General features: G+C 42.7%; 3 protein-coding genes across 4 annotated transcripts; 2 read left to right on the top strand and 1 right to left on the bottom strand.

The window, feature by feature from the left end:
* Nucleotides 1-5363: 5363 nt before the first annotated feature.
* On the top strand, nt 5364-8838 carry exosc7 (exosome component 7; the record flags this gene model as incomplete). 2 transcript variants are annotated; one of them, XM_079231506.1, is made up of 9 exons in its annotated part: nt 5364-5420; nt 5566-5667; nt 6005-6099; nt 6659-6824; nt 6904-6974; nt 7102-7225; nt 7333-7488; nt 7605-7737; nt 8743-8838. In XM_079231506.1, the coding sequence occupies 8 exons, from the start codon at nt 5364-5366 to the stop codon at nt 7707-7709; spliced, it is 876 nt and encodes a 291-aa protein (XP_079087632.1). In that variant the 3' UTR covers nt 7710-7737; nt 8743-8838. The 2 variants fall into 2 exon arrangements, with proteins under 2 accessions (XP_079087632.1, XP_079087631.1); XM_079231505.1 differs by lacking the exon at nt 8743-8838 and having other exon boundaries at nt 7605-7782.
* LOC306748347 (tetranectin-like) lies at nt 8818-11762 on the top strand. The gene is made up of 3 exons (XM_079231507.1): nt 8818-8930; nt 9161-9259; nt 10352-11762. Exons 1-3 carry the CDS (start codon nt 8834-8836, stop codon nt 10756-10758), a joined length of 603 nt encoding a protein of 200 aa, XP_079087633.1. The 5' UTR covers nt 8818-8833; the 3' UTR covers nt 10759-11762.
* An 11-nt stretch (nt 11763-11773) lies between these two features.
* cdcp1b (CUB domain containing protein 1b) lies at nt 11774-22881 on the bottom strand (the record flags this gene model as incomplete). Its single annotated transcript, XM_079231473.1, has 13 exons — nt 11774-13108; nt 13855-13936; nt 14023-14379; nt 14839-15195; nt 15586-15783; nt 16331-16690; nt 16785-17141; nt 17564-17779; nt 18220-18564; nt 18984-19199; nt 19321-19662; nt 19986-20210; nt 22818-22881. The coding sequence occupies 13 exons, from the start codon at nt 22879-22881 to the stop codon at nt 12601-12603; spliced, it is 3627 nt and encodes a 1208-aa protein (XP_079087599.1). The 3' UTR covers nt 11774-12600.
* Nucleotides 22882-23763: the final 882 nt, after the last annotated feature.

The following is a 23763-nucleotide window of genomic DNA, read 5'->3' as shown; positions in this document are numbered from 1 at the left end:
AAGGAACAACAATCAGTGATTGGCCTCATCCCAACGGGCCAAACAAGACACCCAGAATCCACTTCGCAGTGAAACGAAGACGCTGTTGTTGGATTTGGAAACTGCAATTCGCCATTAGGCTTTAAAAGTGAACCACAACTAAACAGCCTGCACAGTTGTCCCGAGGCGCATCGGGCCGGAGGCCGTGTCCGAGCCTTATGAATAAGCAACTGGGCCGGTTCGAGAGTGTGAAGATGATGCGCCTTCAAAAAGGGGGTAAAATGTCAGAAAACCCAAAATAGACTGGAATAAAACAGCTCATTCCCAGAGGACGGCTGGACCCCGCCGCCCGTCTCCTCAAACCCTGAGTTTACCGGGAGCAGTGAAATTGGTCCTTCCTGAGGATTCAATATATCCATTAGGCTTAAGTGAACGATAACAGTTAAGCAGGCTCCCCCCCACACACACACAGACCCCTGGATATAGCCAGGTACTCAGATTGCAACAATTCCGGCATTTAACTGAAAACAATTGGGAAAACGTGGGTAATGTCTTGATAAAAAAAAAAAAGGAGAAGAAAGCCACAAAGTACTTTGTGGTTCGACCGTTTTAAAAATGCAGTAGGCCCGACCCGAACCCTGCTGCGCCTCTTGACCCTTCTCACCACACTTGTCATCACACAGCAGGAGTCAGGCCCAGTGGGGGGTCATTGTTGGAGGTCTGCAAGTATCATTCCACTAGAAGCCACTGGTCTCTATGCTTCTTTCTACTTTCAGGCAACTTCAGCTCATAATGCATAAGATAAACGCATTACATCAGTTATCAGATTGATTTTGTTGATAAGTCTCTGAAAACTTCTCTGCCTGTCTCTTACGATATGAACCCTCTCAGGTCTTCCATTAGCATTGTGCTACTTGTGCCCAGAGTTCAGACTAAACTAAGAGGAGCAGCATTTTGTGACCACGCCCCGACTCTGACTCTAATCCCAATGTGTAAATGTGGACTTCCTCAGACCGACCTGCCACACAAATTGTGACCACGGATATATATTATTAAGGCTTTATCCCTTATCTATAACGTCATTGTAAGATTGAATCATTTCCTTACAAGATCTTAGAAAATGCTTGTTAAACCGGTTTAGTTTCATCAGTCCAGCTAACGGCTGATTTTTGATTCATGAGACTGTTTCCCAGTGTATATCTGATTCAGCTGGTGGGAGTAGCCCATTTCAAGAAAATCGTGTTGCCGTGACGGGAACACGGGACGCTCGGTAACGACTTGTAATTGTTATCTGGACCGCGTTAACGTTTCACTCCATTGGAAACAAAGAAGATAGAGGAAAGACCTTGAGCGAAACTAACTGCAACACCAGAGTTAATTTACATCACCTCAGTCAATAGTGTCTGTTTTTGTGGAGAATGAGTCTTCAGATTTCTCTTCTTATTTTAACAACTGAATGAATTGATTGTCACAGAACAGCCCCCCCTTCTTCTCTCATCAGGTCGACCCAGAGAAACAACAGTGGATAGTTTCTGTATTGAAACGCTACCAGGACGCTGCCTCTGCAGTACTGAAGATTAGAGACAGTATGTGATTTATACTGGAATGGGGGACTCCTCGACTCAAAATGTTCACGCCGCAGAGTTGGATATTCAATGAATGATTTATGGACATGTTCGATACCCTGCTGTTAGAATGCATTTCAAAGTAACTGACAGCCACTAATGTGGATAGGCAGGATGAGAGGCGTGAAGAGATGTGATGTAGAGATGAGAGGCAGCTGGATTTGACCTCCTGTTGAGTTGATTAACACTCATGTGATTTCACTTCATTTTACTCAGGCAATTTATGGAGCAAAAGACTTCCAATTTCACTAGTTTTTGTGACACATTTTGAAAGCTAGACTTCAGTATTCAGATGTGTGACCGACCATATTAGCGGATTAACTACATGAAAGAGTGTCAACCAGATATTGATTGACAGACGAGGTGTTAGTAGTACAGAGAGATTCATACACAACAGTTTCCCCCATCGCTGTCAGATTGTATGACTGTGTATAAATAATATAAGAGGCCCCATTTTTACAGCTGCTTTAAAAAATTAAATGTGATAACTTGGTTACTTGGCCTGGAGTCTTTATAGAGAGGCGCAGGAATGAGTCCTAAAACCCGGAAATGAGTCAGAATTGTTGCGCTTCTTGTTCCCTCGTCTCAAAATCAATCGTTTTTTGGTGAGATGCCTTTAATGTTGTCTGTTGTTAACACAAGCATAAGATTTTGTATTGTTCCATGATATAAATCAAATATGACAGTAAATACTCCTTGTGAGATGTTATGCTTCTACGTGACTAAAAAAGGCTGTTTGCTATCGAGTGGCCAGATGAGACGACAAAACGCCATCAAGGCGGAGTCCGTCTTCACAGCCTCGTTGTGTATACTCACGCTCACGCAACCTGGGTGTAGTTCGTTAATGGCCTAAGGTTTTCTTTTTTTTAGTGGACGGGGTGTAGTGGCTACTGGCACTGTCACCTCACAACAAGAGGGGCCCGGTGTTCGATCCCTGATCCCGGGCGGTCCTTCTGTGTGGAGTTTGCGCATTCTCCCCGTGGCACGGTGGGTTTATTTGGTTTCCTCCCACAGCCCAAAGACGTGCAGCTCAGGTTAATTGGAGACTCTAAATTGCCCGTAGGAGTGAATGTGAGCGTGAATGCTTGTTTGTCCTGCGATACACTGGCGACCTCCAGGGTGAACCCTGGCCCAATGCCAGCTGGGATCCTAAATAGGAGTATTGGCTCCTATTTAGGACAATACACATACACCAACGTATGTTGGGACAACTTCATAGAGCTGAAACGATTAGTCAATAAATCACAAAATTCCTCTGCAAATATTTCAATATTTGATTTTATTTTTGTTTGAAGTAGAGGGTTGCAACTAATGATTATGAGACGCCAACTATCAGAAAGTGAAGATGTGTTTCTGACCAGCTAACAGATTTTAAATCCAGAATTAATTTACTTCCACGTCAAATTTGGTCTCCAACAACCTTTGAGAAAAAAAACATCTGGGTCTCCATCGTGCTAGATGCTCGACTTAATAGTTGCAGCTCTAAAGTAAGGTCAGTGCTATAATAGTGCAAAAACACTGGAGAGTCAAGTCTAAATGAGCATGCAACCAGATAAGAGATGAAAAGATAAGCAAACTACTCGTTTAAAGCTTGGTTGATTTGATTTAGTGGAGGATAAATCAGACACAAATTAAAATGTGTTAGAAAACTTAATGGGCAATAACTATGGAGACAAAATCTCCTAAGTGCCCTTGAGCAAGACTCAAGAGAAATTGACTTCTGACCTGCTTGAAAATGGGTAAGCAAAAAAGGGAACTGATATTGTCCTGCCCAGTGGGGGGCTGTGCAGTTATTATGGCATCATAGTGCCATAACTAATAATAATTAATTAGCGTTAGCTCCCAGAAAGTGATAATGCTATTAGCCCGACCAGGAAGTAGCTGGCAGCTGGAGCAGGACTCCCAGTACTTGATAGCTGACAACTACCATGCAGCGTTAATTACACGCTGTTTTAGAAACATACCTCGCACTCTCCAGGCTTGTGGAGGAAAGTTGCTTGAAGTCTTCGCGTAGTTTGAAGCCTCGGGAAGTTTAAAAGCACAGCAAAGTGTCTCCTCCTCCTCCTCGGTGTTAGCGCAGTCCCAGCTAACCTCACTGATCTGCGGTCAGATGCTCTCTGCGGCTCCGCAGCTCGGCTGCCGCTTTCTCTGCCGCCTCGGTATCGATGAGGTGTTAAATCACCTTGTTCGTGTGCTAATTACCGCCGGGGACCGAGCACCGAGCCGGGCCGTTACCTCACGAGTGCTTCCTCCCCTGTTAGATCCCGGAAAGCTGTGCGGGGCAGCACCGCGCAGAGCGAAGCAGGAAGTCCCAACCGAGGGTTTCCGTACCCTGAGCGAGGTCTGGCAGGCAGCAGCTTCTCCCACTATGTTGACTCAAGACGCTGCCTTCATTTGGAGATAGTTTCATTCATTTGTCTTTCTGAAATGCAGAAACACGATACTGTGGGCCGTCTTGTTCATGCCCTTAGTTCAACTGGTATTATGTCAACACCAGTGCATTTCATATTGTTCTGCATTCAAGACGCTCTTTGAAAAACCTAGAAAGTAATTTAACAACACAATCCTCCATGGACGTGTTAGAATCAGAATCACTTTATTGGTCATGTACACATACATGGAATTTGACTCCAGTTACACTTTGCATGTACATATTATATACAAATAAACAAGATGCATATTAAAAAAGACATTAAAGACAACAGAGTAGAACAAAGAAACTAAGCATCAACGTTAACGTGTAACTAATATGTGCAATATAAATATATATATTGAATAATATACATGAACAATGTATTTGGGGTATTAGTGCAGAAGGGTGGTAATAGTGCAAGTAGTGCAGATGGAGGTGTCTGACTAATTGTTCATCAAGTGACGGCCAGTGTTAAGAAGCTGTTCCTGTGTCTGGTGGTTTTGGTTTAGGAGGCCCATTGGCAAAACAAAGGAAGGCTCTCTTAGCATTATGTATACGTTGTTCTTACACGTTTTTCTACACTTCCACGTGATCTAGGTTGTTGTTGTAACAGTTTTTTTTCTAAACACAGATTATACAAGAATATGCATCAAGTCAGCATAAAACTGAAATGACAAAATGATGTTTTAATACCAAACACAGCTCTTCTAAACAGGGCCTCGATGTAAGGCAGGAAGACCCACCCTGAGGCACTTATCGTGTCAGTTGATATGTTCCTTTAGTGGTTTATATTCCCCCAACAGAAAAATTGTAAAAAAGAGTTTTAGACGCCTGTTATCAGAGCCTGTATTGCTCGGGCCCCGGGACAGTTACCTGCAGAAGTCCAGCTTTATAAATAGTCAAATTGCCATAAATGAATTGCCACAATCTGAACCTGAGGTCTTTATTCATCCAATTTCAGTTTGATGCTCTCTAACCAAGTGTGCATTCATCATGACAAAGATTGGTTCCACTTTCACAATGTGCCAATTATGAAAACAATAGAAACAAACAAAAATAGAAACGTATTATGAAGACAGAAACTCGGACTTTCTGAAGTTATTCGACAGAATAATATATGTTTTACTAAATCAAGCAACACGTTATCTAAACTCGTGTCTCAAAGTTGTTGTTATCTGTTGATAGGCCTATCCCTCTCATAAAACACACCTTCCGATGGGTCGTTTTTGGAGCAAACTATCAGAACATCCGGGTGAGCAAAAGGTGCGCGGGCTTCTCCGTTGTCGTCTTTTCATGACGTAGAAAGAAGCGCGACACACACACATGCCAGCAGTGCTTTTTACACAATGGCAACGGTACAAGTCAGCGAGGCCGAAAAAGTGTACATCGTACACGGTATATGGGTGAGTTCCTCACAGTTTCATTCAGCCCTCAAGCTTCTGTTAGTGAAACATATTTCGACAAATGCCACGACGCGGATGTGTGCTCTGAAAGGGCGGCAAGCTAAGGTTAGCTACGTCTTGTTGACATGTTGGTTCTTTGAATCAGGATGACTTACGAGTGGACGGGAGAGGCTGTGAGGACTACAGACACATGGACATAGAGACCGACGTGGTGTCCAACACGGACGGCTCCGCCAAAGTCACGCTGGTAAATATACATAATCCAGCAGGTGGCTCCTTTTCTGTTGATGCTCAAGAAGCTGTCATCTGTGCACCCTCGGTCCCTTGTCAACACTTCCAGTTGCACATAACGTTATTCCTTTGAGCTATATCTATCTAATCTTCACTATTGCATGTCATTTATTCAATTCAGTTAATTTTGTATAGCTCAGAATCACACATTTTCCTGGGCTTTACAATCTGTACACATACGACATCACATCCCTGTCCCAGGACCTCACATCGGATCAGGAAAAACTCCCCAAAAAACTGAAGAAAGGACTGTTCATTATTTTCTGAACTGTTCAGTTCTGTCTCTATTTCAGGGCCACACAGCGGTTCTGGTTGGGATTAAGGCCGACATTGGAAAACCGAGGCCCATGGTGCCAAATGAAGGCTACCTGGAGTTCTTCGTAGACTGGTAGGTGCATGTTGTTATGAGTACGTTAATACTTTTTATAAACTAAGGCTTGTTTTGATAGATTTGGCCACCAAACATATCAGTTATGAAGACATTCTCCTTACCACCTTTTTGGAGGCGATATGGATTACAAAAAATGGTATATGCAATTTGATATCATAGTATCACTATCATTACCTGTCAGGATATACAGATTGTTCTGTATGTAAATAAAATAACCATGAATGGGCGTTTGTCCGAAACCACTTCCTATTTAAAAAATAATAATTCTGAAACAAGTTTTTGGTAGTGTCTGGATGGAGACCCTCCACAAGGAGGTAGTGTTGTATCATCAGTTCCCTGTGAGATGAGATGAATGTCCAACACATCCCAGTGATGGCAGACTCACCAAAGAAATATATTATCATATTACTGCTACTTTATCCATAAACATGTGTGGAGAACAGTAGCAGGGTCAACCAGTCCCCACTGACTCAAGTGAGAATAAAACCTCTCAGACTGACAGGAACCACATCACTTCACATGTTTTATTGTTTCCTTTTCTCCTTTTAATCATCAGTTCGGCCAATGCAACCCCCGAGTTTGAGGGCCGAGGAGGCGAGGAGCTGGGGACGGAGCTGAGTAACACACTCTACAAAGTCTTCAACAACAAACACAGCGTGGACCTGAAGAGCCTCTGCATCAGCGCAGGAGAACACTGCTGGGTCCTCTATGTGGATGTGCTGGTGAGTGATAGCGTCCGATGATGTCTTTCACTATGGGGAATGCTGATTGGCCGGGTGACCCACTGCCGTGTTTCCGCAGCTCCTGCAGTGTGATGGAAACCTGTACGATGCCATCTCGGTAGCTATCAAGGCAGCTCTCTTCAACACAAAGTAAGTGAGATGCTATACTGGTCTTTCAGATCGGATCGCTAAATCCTATGATCTCTTCCAGCTGTCTCTTATTCCTATTCAGTAAAATAAAAGCTGACAGGCAGTTTTCTGATTTCCTTACTGACAGAATTCCCAGTGTGCACATATCAGCTGACGATGAAGGAGGGAAGGAAATCGAGCTGTCGGATGACCCGTATGATTGTGTGAGACTTGATGTAGAAAACGTTCCTTGCATAGTGACGTTGTGCAAGGTAAGCTCACCTGCTCATACTCAGAAGTTAAAATAAAATAAAATGTATTATTATTAAACATTTTTTTATCACACAAACTGTGGCCATTACATTGGTTTTGTTTACAGGTGGGCCACAGGTACGTAGTGGACGTGACTCTGCAGGAGAAGGCCTGCTCCGTGGCAAGCCTGATCATCTCCGTCACACACAAGGGCACGATCACCTGCACGAGGAAGGTGGGCGGAGGCAGCCTGGATCCAGAGAGTATCTTTGAAATGACAGAGGTGAGTCCAGCCCTCCTCCTCGGCCATCTGGCTCCGCCCTCCAGGGTTTCTGAATATGATTACATCTGAATCAGGCTGTGTGGTAGAAAGATACTTCAGTGTTTTGCTGTTTCCAGGCAGGGAAACGGGTCGGGAAGGCCCTTCATGCTCCGCTCATGGAGCTGCTGCGGCAGGAGGAGAGTTTGGGAAAGACACGACAGAAAGTGGGCTTCCTTGGTTGACATCAACTACTGTTGCCACAGTTTGTATGTACGTGTATACAGAATTTTCTAATTAAACTTTAAATTTGTACGACCTTCTTGTCTTTGTATTTAAATGTAGAAACACTGTTATATGGTGTTGCTTTTTTTTTTACAAATCTCTCCCCAAATTGTAAGATATGGTGTAAAGATCCTGCGCAGACTTATGATGAAAACAATAACAAAAGTATGCAACCACAGGTGGTAATTCTGGTTTTGATCAAAGATGATACTAAATGCTATGAAAAGTAAAAAAAAATGTTTTACAGGGAAAGTCCAGTCTCTGCGTCCTTTAGTTTCTGCCACGTGTCAGTGTTACAAAAAGACCGGCTGGGACTCTGGACCACGTCCACTCTTCCCTCAGACAGTTGCAGGGTGTGTGCGCTGGCTGACAGCAGGCAGGTCCAAAACAAACTCCTATTTATGGATTGTGCTTTCGCTGCACATTTTGAAACCGAGAAATGTTTATGAAATATCACAAATCTTAAAATAAGGGAAAATCTTGCCTTAATATCTAAACGGGTAATCTGCATAAGAGACTTCACAGGTTATGAGTTTTTCATTTCAGTACTTTACTGCCACCAAAAAAACCTCGAAATTAGATTTTTCCAGATGAGGCCATACCTACTTCCAAAACACCTTTTGGCCAAAAAAACGTTGTATTCCTTCTGTTTTTTGTTCAGGTTTAAACTGTAGTCTTTGAGCCAAGAAATAAACTGTAACCAAGTTATTCAATGATTTATGCAACCTATGAGTCAGGGTTTGTTCATTTCTGTTTTCATATACTTTTATGAAAGCTGCACTGAGTTACGTCATAACTGCTTCACATCATCTGCCAGTCTCCACCTGCTTTCCCAGCCTGCTTCTGGTTTGTACTGGCCCTCCATGTGAAACATCTGGGGCCAAATGACACACACACACACAGAGACACACCCCCACACCATCCTTAGGCTCCTGAGGTCAGATTGTTATTCCAGCAAATGGCAGTTTTGGACTTCAGTATTTTCCCTTGCAGGAGAGAGGGCGTGAGAACGAGGAGAGAGAGAGAGAGAGGACGATAAATTGCAGCGTAGACGTTGGAGCAGCCTCATTCAACAGGTCTCAGCATGGAGTTTAAAAGAGTGTGTGTGCTTCTTGGAGTACTACTACTGGTCAACTGCTCATTTCAGCAGACACCAGCGAAGAAGAAGCTCGTGAAAAAAGGTAAACAAAAAACATTTGGTTCACCACAATCTGTGAGGAGGATTATTTGAATATCAAACTTGTGTAATGAGATCTTTGAGATCTCTCTATCATATATAATTTTCAAATTTTCCTTGAATAGCATGTTTTTTTTTATAACCAAATGCTCAAATCTCCTTGAAGCAAGAAATTATAGAAAATACAAACGCCTGGTCTTTATTTCCTCGTGTGTCTGGTGTTGTGGGAATCAGATGCAGGAAAAGATGCTGCCATCGAGAAGCTACAGAAACAGATCAACGACATCGTCCACGAGCTCAACCTACTGAAGGAACACCAATCCCTGCAGACAGGTAACAACATAATGGATCATAAGGTTGATCTTGTTTACATTGATAAAGAAGTACTAATAATTCTCCTAATAATGGCTCCATCCCCCAAAAGTGCCCAAACACCAGGACTTTTATTACTAAACCAGGCGAAAGGATCAACGGTCTCCAAAAGCCTCAGGTGTACTGTGTGTCAATCAGCTGCTCATACGATGAGTGACATTTTCATTTGGAATTTGCAACAGTAAATGACATGCAGGTTCTCATTATGTAATCTTATGGCCCTGTGGGTCCGTTTGTCAAAAGCTAGTCTTAATCACAACAATTATAACTTGTAGTCAAATAGTACCTTCCAAAGAAAGATACAAAAAGCATTACAGCCAAACAAGGAATATGAAGTAAAAATTATCCAAAGTCTAAAAAGAAAAATATTTGATAAAAGTAGTACAAATAATTACAACAAATTCCATCGGATAAGGTAAATACATAAGAATAAAAATCAGTTTGAACAAGAGATTTAAAAGAGTTTGGATTCTCATAACTGAGGGGATTAAACGAGACATGGCATAATTTTGTTTGTTTGTTCTCTTGTGGCGCATGCGTATAGTCGTTTTAATTAAATTACCAGGCGACAGATCAGCTAGGTTTAAGTCTCTTTATCAGTCAACTTTTACTTGCTGTTCAAGGACACTTGAGCAAGATGAACTCCTTTCAGCTTTAGACATGCAATTCTACTTCATGAACACCAGTGCAGGTGGACACGCAGTCATGGGCACCACACTGGTAATTGGATTACAGTGTGAGCATTTTAAAGGGTTGCTGCTTGGATTTATTGATGCATGACATGAGTTGCATTTCTCAGTGTACAAAATATGTACTCAAGTTTAAGTGAGGTATGCTTATGCAAAAAATAAATTCAGATGGGATACACATGTAGTCTTTGGAACTGCAAGTTTGCATCTGGAGCGCACATGGCAATCCCCAAAATGATATCCAGTTGTTGGTGCACATCCTAAAATGTGTGTCCATCATGTTGCTCATGTCTCCAAACAAATACCACAGGGCCACTTTTATTATTACCAAATGACATTTGCGCCCTGTTGCTTTTCTCTTCAGTGTGTTTGAAAGGCATGAAGAGCCACAACAAGTGTTTCTTGGCCGACACTGTGAGAAAACGCTATAACGCTGCCAGCGAGGATTGCAACGCCCTAGGCGGCATCCTCGGGACGCCCACGTCCAGCGACGAGAACGACCAGCTCCGAGACTACGTCCGCCAGAGCATCGGCCCGGACGAGCAGGTCTGGCTGGGCGCCAACGACATGGTGACCGAGGGCACCTGGGTGGACCAGAATGGCTCCGGCATCACGTTCAAGAACTGGGACACGTCCAACTACCGGTCTCCTCAGCCGGACGGAGGCCAGGCCCACAACTGCGCCGCCCTGTCCGGGGCCTCCGGTGGGAAGTGGTTCGACGAGAGCTGTCGCGAGGAGAAGCCGTCCGTCTGCCAGTTCAACATCGTCTGATCGCATGCATCTCATCGTAGACTGCGCAGGGTTGTAGCTGATTTCAGTGTAGGCATTGCTGCTCCAAGTCCAGCTTTAAACCAGTGGTTCTCTGCTTCCGGACTGAATACTCAATATAGAAGTCTCCGTCAGTTGCATGGCACACGTGGGTCATTTTTGTTGTCAAAATATAACTCTGATGAACACATCTCATCCTGCTCTTTCCCCCAATCATTTTAAAAAGGCATATGGGATGTTCACAATTCAAAATACCAGTACTCCTAAAGTAAAATATGTTTTTACCTTTCACAAATGTAAAAACTGGTTTTACCTTTTTTTCGTTTCCACACGTGTAGAAACGATCAAAAGTAACACCCATCTCCATTATGACTCACATGGTTGAGAACCACTGGTTTAAACACAGACATCCTTTCACCATTATTGTATTTTAACGACGAGAATGGAGCGAGAACTATAAGCTCAGTGATATTTCATTAACATAAAAAAAATATATATATATCCACATTCTTTAAAAATATATATTTTAGTTTGCTAGCCTTGTAGTCTTTGAATGTCTAGCCTGAAACATTATGATCAATACATCATGAAAACCCATTCCTCTTTTGTCATTCCTTCAAGGAAAAGTTTGGGGAAATATGCCTAGTAGCATTAGATGTATTTCTGTTCTTCCCAGTCAAACACTATTCCCGAAAGTCAGACAGCTCCAAACTGAAAGAGAAAAACAGAAATGCAGACTTTAAATTTAACATCTGCAAGAAATGTGGCACGACTCTAATCCTGGCTTCCGCATGTCCTGCTTCCAGGAAAAACACACATCTCCATGGTAAACATTGGCTGCTCTGCATTCTGAATTCTTTTCCACTCCCTCATTCACGTCCCTGTTTTTCATGGCCAGAGTTCCTGTGGTTGAAGTTGTTTTCCCCATCCAGAATGCAAAAGGTGACCGTCTCAGCATGAGGGAAAATGAAATGTGATGGCAGTCAGTACTTTAAGAAGTAAACCGTTTCCCCACCATAACTTTCTTGGAATTTATTGTAAATTTAATTTTTTTTTAATGTTTTTACAGGTAAGGAAAACACAAATCTCTTTAAAAACAAGTAAACAATATAAAACCACTTAAAACAAGGACCAGAGGACCACTTTTTTACAGTCCCTGCTCCTGAATAGTCTCCACATGGGCAAAGATTTAATGAAAGCAATAACAAATAGAACAGTTCAGTATTTTCGTTGTTGCTTTCTGGACGAGTTAGAGAAGATTGGTACTCATGTTTGTACGGTAAGATATAGCCAGCTCACTAATAATTCATACATTAAAGCTTGTTTTTTTTAATACGTTTAAGTACGTATGAGATTTAGAGGTCCTAGTGGGTGGATTCTGTTACCTGTAGACAGAGCCAGGCTCTCTGTTTCCAGTCTTTATGCTACGCTAATGAGATGTAACTTCTTATTTACAAGACAACGGCGAGAATAGAATCGATCTTCTCATTGAACTCTCTGCAAAAAAGCAGAAAGGCATTTCCCAAACTTCCTTTAAAAAAAAAAGAATTAGAATTAAAATAAAAAAGGTGCAGTGTGTAGGATTTGGCGACATCTAGCGGTGAGGCTGCAACCAACTGAAACCTCCCCTTGTGTGCCAAGCACGTACGAGATTCTTTTTTTTTTTAAGGTGATAATACACCAAAGAAAACATAACGCCCACATCACATTCGGGAGCTCGTCGATCTCAGATTCCCTGAGTGTGATCGAGGCTCAGAAGTTCACATGAGTACCGTCTGGAGATACTCGGTGCTGCAAAGGGAATTCAGTAACAGCGGCCCATCGTGCAGCTACAGTCCTGACACACTACAAGGAGTCCTCCGTTATAGTCGGCGACTGTGGCTCCATGTCAACTCCGGACAGCCGGATCGTGTTCATACCCCCCGTGCTCTTGAACGTGTACAGTTCATTGTCCAACATCCTGCGGTCCTGGAAGCCGAGGCTGTCCTGCCGGTCGATTGGAGTGCGCGGACGGGTCAAGCTGAAAGTCTCGGACGGGTCCAGGAACGTCTGGAACCGTTCCAGCTCGGGCTCATTGTCCGGTTCTTTGATGACAGGCAGCGTTGCAGCAGTGGGGCCTGTGAATGTGTTGTAAGTGTCCACCGGCACGCCGTTGAAGTGGTCCGGCATACTGTCGGCGTAGCTGGAGTCACCCAGCAGGTGGCCGTACATCATCGTCTCATCTATGGAGTCGTAGACGTGGGAGTCGTTGTCAGACCGAGTCTTGCTGAAGTGCCGGTCACTTGGGCGGAAGATGTTTCCTTTGCCAATGTAGATGGATGCCTCCTTGGCTAGTTTGTCTTTTTTCCTTTTCCTGTTTGAGAGGATGAAGGCAGACCACAAACAATAAGTCAACAAAAGTCTTGACAAACAAAAAATGTATCGGTTATCTAACGAACAATATTATTAAAGTACATTAAAGTAAATTCTCAACTTGTCTGATAATTTCAAGACTCCGATACTAAAGAGCCAACTTCGGAGTAAGAAAAGTTCTTTGCTGAATGAATGAAATACATTTAACAAGCATCTTACTTAAAAGGAATAGGCAAACTCAACATTTACTATATTGTACATTATTTCAAAACAAACTAACATTCACATCAACAGATTAAAAAAACAATACATTTGTGATGGTTTTTTAAGTTGATTATATTTGTGAAAAACTTAAATCTCCAGTGTGAAACACCCTGTGAAATTAACAATTCAATATATTTGTATTAGTTAAATGTATAAATAGGGATGGATAAAAGGAAACTGTTGAATTGGAAACAAAAGAAAAATCAAACAAGGAACTGAAGGGAAAACTTCACCGCTGATCGATGAGGTGCGTCAGACAAATAACAAAAAAAGAGGATAATTTATTACCACAATAAGCACATGAGATGCTCGGAAAGCGATTGCGAACTAAATCAGTGCCACCTTTATGCTTGTCCGTAATATTAATCTACAAATCAGTCGGAGTAAAATTGTAGCCTTGTGACTTTTATAATTTGCTGAAGATCAACGGTTTGCTAAACACCAGCCCAGATGTTGACATAGTTCTGCTGCAGGTGGACTCACTTTGTGACGAAGCACACAACAGCCAGCACTATGAGCAACAGCAAAAGAGCTCCCGCTATCCCGAGGAGGATGGCCAGGAGATCTGCAGAGGAAACAAGAAGGCGTGATAGAGTTAAATCTCTTGCTTTAGTTAGTATTGTTGTTTGTACATTAGTCCTGGTTGCTTACTGCTCTTCTTCTGCAGAACGATGTTGGTCATTGCACCAAAGTGGCCCTCCTCTGGTATACAGTTGGACATGTTGAGATAAAAACTACGTGGCACTGTCAACTTGTCCTCCGCGTCCTCGTCCTCCCTGCGGCTGATCATCTCCTCCTCGTCCCCCAGCATCCTCACCTTGATGGCGGTGTGCCGGTCCAAGCATTTGGGTTGGGAGAGGTTGACAAACTGCATGTGCGCCTCGTACTGGCTCGGTACGGTGACGATCCAGGAGACGGTGGACGAAGCCCGCATACCCAAGGGCCAGTTGGGGGTGGCCAGCAGGGTCAGAGACGACTCCACTGGGCTGACTCTATAAATAATGGTCTCTAAAAAAAAAAGAAGGGATGAAATAGGTGTGTCAGTGTGGAATTAAAAAGTATAATAATGTGCTCTATTTGAACATGTTAAACAGTGGCGAACCACAGCATACAGCTGCATGACAATGTGAGGATGCAGATACAGATGTTATTACCATGGCTGCAACAAGCAATTATTTTCATAATTATTAATCAAATCTTGTGGTATGAAAACTCTGAATTTTATAATTGAAAGGGAATCATAATAGAGCTGAAAACTACTACAAATACCAAACATTCTCTGAGTATTGGTTAATATATTATTGGGTTTTGTATTGTAGGTCAGACAAAACCGTTAATATAACCTTAAGCTTTAAGTCTATATGATGACCATTTTGCAGACAGAATTATTCAATAGATCAGTCAAGAAAATAATGAGTACAATTAAATGATAATTAGCCGCAGCCCCGCAGCATATCCATGTTTTACCTGAGATCTCCTGACTGAAGCTGACGTTGAGGAAAGGCTCCCTGGTCTTGCTGAAATCCGGGACTGTTGCTGTGACGGAGACGTTTGCGTGCACCTGAACTTTCTGGATCATTCCGGTGAGGCAGAAATCTCCAACAGAAAACCCGTCGCCCTCTGCCACATGCAGGGAAACGGATCGATTGCACTCGTGGCCGGGCAGGGACTGTCGGAGACTCCCTGTAGGTGACATCAGGTCCACGGTGCCGTCCTGAGGGATTTTGAGGTGCCAGGTGAAGCTGTGGAGGGGCATCGGTAGACAGGAGTCCAGTTTGGGCACAGTGAGCTGAGTCGCAGAGCAGGACGTCACATTTTGGCACTCTGTTATTAAGAACAAAAATAACAGGCACGAAATGAGAATATTAAGTTTCCAACTAAAGGATCAGCCAGCAACAAATACAACGGTAACTTGTTAACGTTGGACAGAGCCAAGCTTTCCGTTTCCCTTTGTTTCCAGTCTTTATGCTAAGCTAAGCTAACTGTCTCCTAACTCTCGCGTCATGTTTACTGTACAGACATGAGAGGTATTAAGCTTCTCATCTAACTCTCGGCAAGAAAGCCAAACTACTCCTTTAAGACTGAAATAGACTTTGTACTTTTACCTTAATATTTATTTAATTAACCAGGAGACTGTAATAGACTATGACCTCAAAAAATATTTAACAAAAAGCTACAAACATTTCATGGGCATGCAAAATGAAACCATCTTACCAATAACTTTACTGGCAGTCAGGCGCACGTCTTCATTTGGACAGTCGAGGAAGGACAGTCCGGCCTTCGTGCCTGCAGCCACGTTTATCTTCTTTTCGACCTTAGAGTTAACGCTCATCTCACAGTAGGGATCAGAACCGACTTTCTCCATCTGCAGCGACACTCCTTGTTGTCCGGTGAGATCCACCGCACACAGGACTAGACAGAAATACAACATAGTGGTAGGAAATTAAGTCTTCATCTCAGCTTTTATTGTGACAATATTGTATCAGAAATAATGTGAAAACAAAACTTCTGCATTTAATACTCAGTGTTATTATAATTTTGCAGAACCCAGGCTGATGGACAAGCAACAAGTCTGATCTGAGCCAAATTTGTTTCTATAAGTAAAAAAATGATGAGTCGTGCATTTTGGACTCTTTTAGCCCCACTTTGTGAATCTCATGTATTACCAGTGCACTGAAGTCGCAGAGCTAAGCTTTGGATAATTCAATAAATATATACCCGTTTTGAAAAACTCAGAAACTAAACATCCTAAAATTATCGAAGAAATGTTTTCAATATTCAGTCTGCTGCATGAAAAAAAAGTTTTAACCAGTTTCCTAAACTCCAAACAGCAACTGAAAAATGACATTTGGCACTTTGCTTGTTTGTTTTTTACAAAACAAAAACAAGGAAATTGGTTTATCTGGTTACATTCGTGCATGTACTGCATAACGTCAGACTTTAAGTCTAAACACTGTACCTGGATGTCCACTCCTCATTACAGAGACTCTGTAGTTCAAGGTGAGGCCCTGTAGCGTCCTGTTGGTTTGACAGTTCCTCAGCACCATGTTGAAGTTGCCCTGCTTGTGCTGCGGCTGAGAATCCGTCAGAGTCAGTTTGGTCACCTTCTTTTTCTCTTTCTGGTACTCCACCTCCACCTCGTTCCTGAGGCACTCTGGAGCCGTGTGATCGCTAAAATGCACCGTGTAGTTGTGCATGCCGGGCACCGTGAAGTCCCACTGCATCTGCTCGTCGTCAGGGAAATCGCGGGGATAGTTGGCCGTGATGAAGTCTGTGTTGGACACACCTCGTGGAAGGTTGACCTTCACAATGGCAATTACTGGGGAGAAACACGCAGAGAGTATTGTGAAGCAGAAGATGTCTTGTTGCACGATGTTTGACACAGAAACAAAGAAAAGTATTTTCTAGCTTACTGTCGGTCTCAGGTCCAACGCTGAGTTTGAAGTCAACTGGCTCCAGCTTCCTGTCGCCAGGCACCTGCAGAGATAGTCGGCCCTTGTAGAGAGCCAGAATGGCGGTCACAGTTCCTCCTTTGCAAAAGGTACCAATGGTTGCTGGCCCCGAGCGCAGATAGGTAACAATGGAGTATGTGTGCTCATCTGGACAGGTCTCCTCGTTGGGAATCTGTCGCATTCCCGGTTCTGGGAAGTCCAGTTGGAAGGTCCGAGTGGAGACAACTCTCAGATCCCAGGTGAAGGTCCGGTTGAAGTCTGGGAACAGTGAGGACTCGGCCTGCACGATGTTTCTAGGGCAGGTGCCCTCTTGGCAGTCTGGGATTCGTGGAGAAGAGCATATGAAGCAATTTAGTGTTTTACAAAAGAGTTTTGTGTCGACAAGGACACAAACAACTGAATCATTAAAGCACAAAAACAAGTCAAAAGAATTAAGAGGAATCATCTGAAGCAGGAAATAATGTGATTTAGAAGAGTATTCTCCAATCTACAACAAAATAAGAGCGTCAATGGGTTTCATTTGAACTGCAAATTCATAGTTTCAAAAATGACCGAGTACTTAATGTCATATTTCCATAAGACAAATAAACAAAAAAGGTGAAATTAGAAACAAACTGTCTCAAGCTGGGTGTGATTTTCATGAAAAGTGACAACATAAAGACACCTAACAGGACTACATTTAACTTGAAGAAAAAGTCAATACCACATGCTTATTTATTTACTTATTTGTATCTTCCTACCAATGTCTCTGTTGATCTCCACGGTGAAAACCTCCTGAGGTTGAGGACAGGTGAACTCTACTGTGGTGTTTCTGGAATCTTTCAGGGAGAGCCATGACGGTTCACATTTCTGTTTGGGCTCCTCGTTCACGCACACGCTGCAGTCTGGCTCGCTGGTCACCCTGCTGATGGTAATGATGGTGCTAGGATCGGGCATCACGGACATCATTCTGCCACCTAGGGGGAAAAGAAAAGTGGTCAAATGAGACATTGATCAAAGTCATTTCCCCATGATATGTGGCCCACAGAGGCCTGTCCCCTTGAGGATGAACTGGAATAACTTCGGTGGTCTTGTACCTTTCATCCAGTGCCAGTCAAAAGTTTTAAATAAGTTGTTCATGATTAAATACATGCTAAAGCAAAATGGTATTTTTAAATCCCTAAAATACTATTTGCAGTGGGTTCTCTATATAAATTATACTCTCAACATGATCGTGTCAAATACAGTAAAATTAAAACCAAAAGCTTCGGTCACACAACTGTGCCCATAGAAAGAGTCTTACACCATTATGACAAGTTGTTTCAAAGGACATAGCATCTGTTTTTTGGAATACATCTTTGATGTAGTGCATGTAATGTTCTGTAAATAAATAGCTACTTGGACACGGATAACTTACCTCTTGGAGCTGCTTTGGCGGTGAATGAGTCCACTTCACTTCCTTTGGGAACCTCTGCAGTCATAGTCGTCGCTCTGAGCAGATCCAGATGACGAGACACTGTCCCGCCCGTACAGTAGCTGGTAGTTTTAATCTTTCCTTCCCTGTTAGTTGTGCTCACCGAGTACTGGGGGCCATCTTGGCATTTTTCTGCTCCAGACATCTCCTTTAATCCGCCAGGGAAGTCCAGAGTTAGTACAGTCCTGTCTGGTACACTAATGTCCCATGTTAGGGATCTCTTGAAGTCCTTGAAGACGTCGGGATCGATTTCTCCTGCAGCAGGAGTGCAGGAGCTCTGGGTACATTCTGCGTGACAAGAATTTCAAATGTTTTAATTTTACACAATTAAAACAGGCTTTGTGCAATAATGCTGAATTAAATAAAACACTGAATTTAATATATACAACTTTAAATGGAGAGATAAACAAGAGATTTTAGAAATGATTTACTCAATTAACAATGTCAATTTTGCATTTCACTATTATGTCTTCATTATTAATTATTCTATGCAATATTTTATTTATCAAGTAAAATATTGATATAATTATTTCTGTATCTATTTCAGCATTTATATAAACCTTTATATTGAAACAAATTAGTGATGATTAAGTCATGTCTGTCTTCCATAGATGAAAATTTGATATGAAGTGAATCCCAGATGACCAATCCCAAAATGGTGCTGGTGACTGAAGTAAACGCTGACATGTAGCATCTACAGTCCTCACCTATTTTCTTCACCATCTTCACGCTGTACACATCCTGAGGTTTCAGGCAGCTGAACTCCAGCGAGAGTTTTTCAACGTTGGTCAGTGTCTTTTCTGTGGGGCTGCAGTCGCGAGTGGAGCCATCGACAGAGCAAATTTCACATTCTGGCTCCCCAGGGTCCCGGCTGATGACCACAGTCGTGCTTGAATCAACGGTTACAACCATTGTTCGACCCTCTAAAAAGGAGAGAGACAGATGCCATGTCAGCTTTAAAGGTTACCCTTTGCAGTTACCGGGTGTAAATATTTAGCAACAACTCATCTCTATGCAAGTTTGTATATAGTAATTTGTTCTTACTCAGAGGTACAGCCGAGGCCTGGAACAACACCGACTCGACCACAGCCTCTGGTTTAACTTGCAGAGACACAAACGCTCCATTGGTCGCTTCTAAACGAGTCTCAGAACCACCTCGACAATACTGAGTCCGGCCCTCTGCGTTTGTTTTGGATGTGGTCATCGAATACTGAAAGCCATCAGGGCACGGTTGGGACGTCTCTATCAGCCCCTCTCCAAGGACGTCCAGACCCACAAGCGTCTTCTCCGGTGCCTTCAGCTCCCAGGTGAAGGTTCTGCTCAACTGTGCGAGGATGGAGGCTTGAGTTCCTACCGTTGTCGGGCTGCAGGCGTCCTTCGTGCACTCTGGAGTAAAATTGAAAAGGCACAACAAGTTGCTCAGGTGATTTAAGCTCTGTATTATGTTTTGATGCGACTTAAAATCAGATTTCACTGAAGTTATTCTTAATGAATTGCAGCACCTCAACAATATGCAATATATCAAAGGGTACTATGGGAGGTTGGACAAGAATGATGAAGGTTTTGGGGTTCTTATCTCAAGGTAGCAAACAAGAAGGTTGACCCCTTAACAGAAAAATAATGGGTTTCTCATGAAAAAAAACACCTACACCTTTGAAATGTTCAAAGTAAACCTATACTCATACAAACAATGATGCCAGTACACTCACCAATGGTCCGAGCGATGGTCACAGTGAAAGCCTGTTCTACCGGCTGGGAGCAGTTGAACAGCAGTTTGACCTCCTCCTCAGGTACCAGAGGCAGAGAGGCGTGGCAGGACGTCAGCGTGTCGTTCAACCCGCTGACTGTGCAAACAGCACATTGATCCACCGGCAGCACAGTGGACACCGTCACTGTCGAGCCTTTGTCTGGCCGGACCGTCGTCTGGAGGCATTCTGAGGGAACAGATCACAGGGAGTTAGTTGGCTGCAAATAGCCCAAATATGTAGTAAACTGTGACCAGTAATCAAAAGATGTGACCTTTGATTAGGTTGAGGAGAAAATTAAAACATGGTAAACAATGCCAAATAAGTTGTGTTAATGCCAAATAAGGTTTTGTTTGTGACTGGACATCAGCTGATTGAGAGCACGCTGGGACGCCATTTGGCCGTCAATAACATTCGCCGCCGCTGGTCAAATTGTAAACTATGAATGCCTTTGTCTTTCCCTAAATCCTCATGAACTCTCCAAACAGCTTTCCTTGACCGCATGATGTGTTTCATCAAGGTCAAGGAAAAGTGGTTAGGAATAGTATATTTTGACAATTCGAGCACGAACATTTTTTTTTTTCAATGTTCTTGAACACAAGGATGCTTTTTATTGTCCAATATGATCGTAAACTGGATCTCTTTGGGGTTTGGACTGTTGGTCGGACAATACGAGAGGTCCCCTTCGAAAACAGGGGCGGACCCTCTTTTCTGACCTTTAGGATTGCATAGGGAAGATAAAAAGGAGAGGAAGGAATCAGACGAGTGGACATCAGTTTGTTCAGTGAGCAGAACACGGTCCACCTCTCCTGTATAAGAATTTTATGGAACATATTCAACACCTCAGTAATATTTAAGCTACAAAAGGAACACACACACAAGCGGTCAGGCAGTTTGCTGTTAACCCTTGAGCAAACAGTGGCGACAGACATGTTGTTTAGTGCCAGACCAAAGCAAATTAATTGACTTGACATTATCGTGAGTCATCCGAGCGCTGAGAGGATTTCAAGGAACCAGTTTTTTTAAAAGAACCGCTGTGTCTGCGATATACGACTTTTATGTGGCAAAAGCAAACTTCTCCTTTTATAGAAAGATAGATGATACCGTTACATCTGTGATTCTATCACATCAGCAGCTTTAAAGTTACATTGGAGCTTTATTTTTTAGCTTTAGTCCTCGTTTTAGTCCCAACGGTGGCTCCAGTGTTAGATCTTAGTATGTTTCTTGGTCACAATTCATAAATAACAACAACATTATTGGATCCACACCAAGATTGTATGCGTTTGTTGACAAAGTTACTAGTGGCATACATTATATATATATATACACATACACATATAGATAGATACATTGTAGTTTGGTCAATTCCCAAATATTGATATTTGCCTCAAAATCTCAGTATTTTATACTTTCACCGAAATTCTATTGGATCACTATTAGGCATGAACTTTTTTATCTTATTTATATTCTGTTGATTTTTCAAAATATGCAAACCCTTGAAAAAAACAATATATGCACACAAAATAAAAACATATACCATATGTATATATACATGCTGCACACACTTAAACAGTGTATCCTGCTTTCTACAGATTCCTCAATAATATACACTTCTCATTTTATCTACCGCCAATATCATGCACACAAAGCCCTACTAGTCTCATGTCCCATTTTGTTTTAATGTTATTAAAAATAGCAAATTTGGCCACATAGTGATGAGCCATCTCTCATTTGACTTTTGCAAATGAGATGATTTTACTAAAGACTTCCAGTCGCTTATCAGAACTGGTCTCTCCACCATAATGCTCTTCTAGTCCATCATTATTAGTGTGTCACAAAGTTTAAACAGTCTAAATATAACTGGAACCATCCCAAATACATTTATGGAACCTTCCACCCATAAGTCTGGAATAAAGGACACATATGATAAATCATGATGGCTGCCTTCTCACTGAAATGATGCAAAGGTTTGAATGAAAAGAGGTGTTTTCTTAAAACACGCAGGAGGGAAAGCTGCATAAGTTCACACACAAGAAGAAACCAGGAATTCACAACTCTAACTTGCAAGGACTTGAAGGCATCACAGAGCAACACTGCAGCATTCAAACAGTTGGCCAGAGGCTTTCTTGTGACAGTAAACAAAGGGTGTGTCGAGGATGTCACAGGGTTAAAAAAAAAAAACCACACAAACACTATTTCCACAAATACTATACAAGAGAATACATGCTGCTGGTGACTTTTCCACACGAAAAGAATAAAGTAAGTAGGCAAAAAAACACTGAGTTTACGTCCAACAAAAAATATGATTAAACGCCCACCAGATTCATAGCTTAGCAGCAGATTGCAGGTCAATCATTAATGAAGCGATGATGAATTCATGCCTCTAGGAAGCTCCATAAATGCCTCATAAACCTTTTGAAAATGGAGGTCTAGAAGTCACACACTGAATATGTGCTTCAGCCTCTCATCTCCATTGTCGCGTCGATCAATCATATACATGTTGACTTAATGTCATCGATTATCTTTCAATGCATTGACAGCTTTAAACGCTTTAAACGCAGCTCACTTCATGCCATTTGTTTCCGCGTTTAAATCACATTAGACAGCCTGCACTCTCATCTCAGGTGCACGTTTAACCCAATTAGTCCTGAAATGAAGCCACAATGTTTAGCGCACTCCTTCTTTTTTGTTATAGCCTGACAGAAAGCAATACAGTTTGGGGGGGACAGGCAAACAAAGCTCCAGCAAACAGTAAACGAGCATTACGTGTCTTGCTAGTAGAGATAAATATCCCACCTGATGAGTCGAAGGCCGTCACAAACAAGAGTCCCAGGAGCGCGCAGCTCGCGCACAGCCGCATGTTCACTGGGGGGAACAATGAGAACTTTCCGGTTTAAAAAAAAAAAAACGTACCAAGTTGTAAAAGTTTGATTTCTAACGCGCTGTTTCTGTCTCAAATACACAGCTGCATGTTTCATTCACGTTCAAGCGACAGCCACTTCCTGCTCCGCGTTACTACCTGTGCGCAGCGGCGCGGCGGAGGGCGTGGCCCGCAGGTAGGCTACCTGTCCAAACTTGACGGGGTGAGGAGGATCGAGGCCCTGCCGTTGTACCCTTGATCCGAAACCTCGCAGCGCGTATACGCAAAGTATTGACTTCTGATAAGGACACGAGTCCTGACGTGAGTCCCCTTCGCCGTGTGGCACAATGGGTGCCCTATTTATACGCAGCCAAACATGCCAAGGATTGTTGGCATCGTGCGGTGTATCCCCAAAATGAGGCAGAGGAAGGGCTGTGGAGGCGGAGCTCAAAGTAGAGCATTGATGGTATTATGCACCAACAAACTGATAAATAAAAATGCAAGGGATGATGGTATTATAGGGGAAATCAGCCCCTATGGGGTCATATGTCTGGTGACACTTAGGTAACTTAGGTAACTTTAAGCAGGTTGTGTCTGGTCAGCAGCATTTTGTTTCTCCATCCACCGTGAAATGATGATGAAAATAACAATATGATTGACTGTTGATGTCTGAAAGTAGGGCTACAGTGTGATAGCACTCCCATGTTGCAGAGGCTCTCCTCCTGCCTCCACATGCTTCGTCACGTAGACATTCCTGCACAGAAACTTACCTGAAGGTAAGACCACTCATTTGTCTTCCAGTTTTGGAAGCTTTAGCCCCAAGAAAGTCACCAACATGTTAATGCAAAAAAATGCATCATATAACCCTCTGCCTCAGGTTTA

Source organism: Taurulus bubalis (genome assembly GCF_910589615.1).
Source record: "Taurulus bubalis genome assembly, chromosome: 16".
NCBI classification, from domain to species: Eukaryota; Metazoa; Chordata; class Actinopteri; order Perciformes; family Cottidae; genus Taurulus; species Taurulus bubalis.
This window is presented reverse-complemented; position numbering and strand designations above follow the sequence as displayed.

Coding starts and splice junctions, on each gene's coding strand:
- LOC306748347 (XM_079231507.1), top strand. CDS start 8,834: ATGGAGTTTAAAAGAGTGTGTGTGCTTCTTGGAGTACTACTACTGGTC. Junction 8,931..9,160: donor GAAGAAGCTCGTGAAAAAAG/GTAAACAAAAAA, acceptor TGTGGGAATCAG/ATGCAGGAAAAGATGCTGCC. Junction 9,260..10,351: donor ACACCAATCCCTGCAGACAG/GTAACAACATAA, acceptor TTTTCTCTTCAG/TGTGTTTGAAAGGCATGAAG.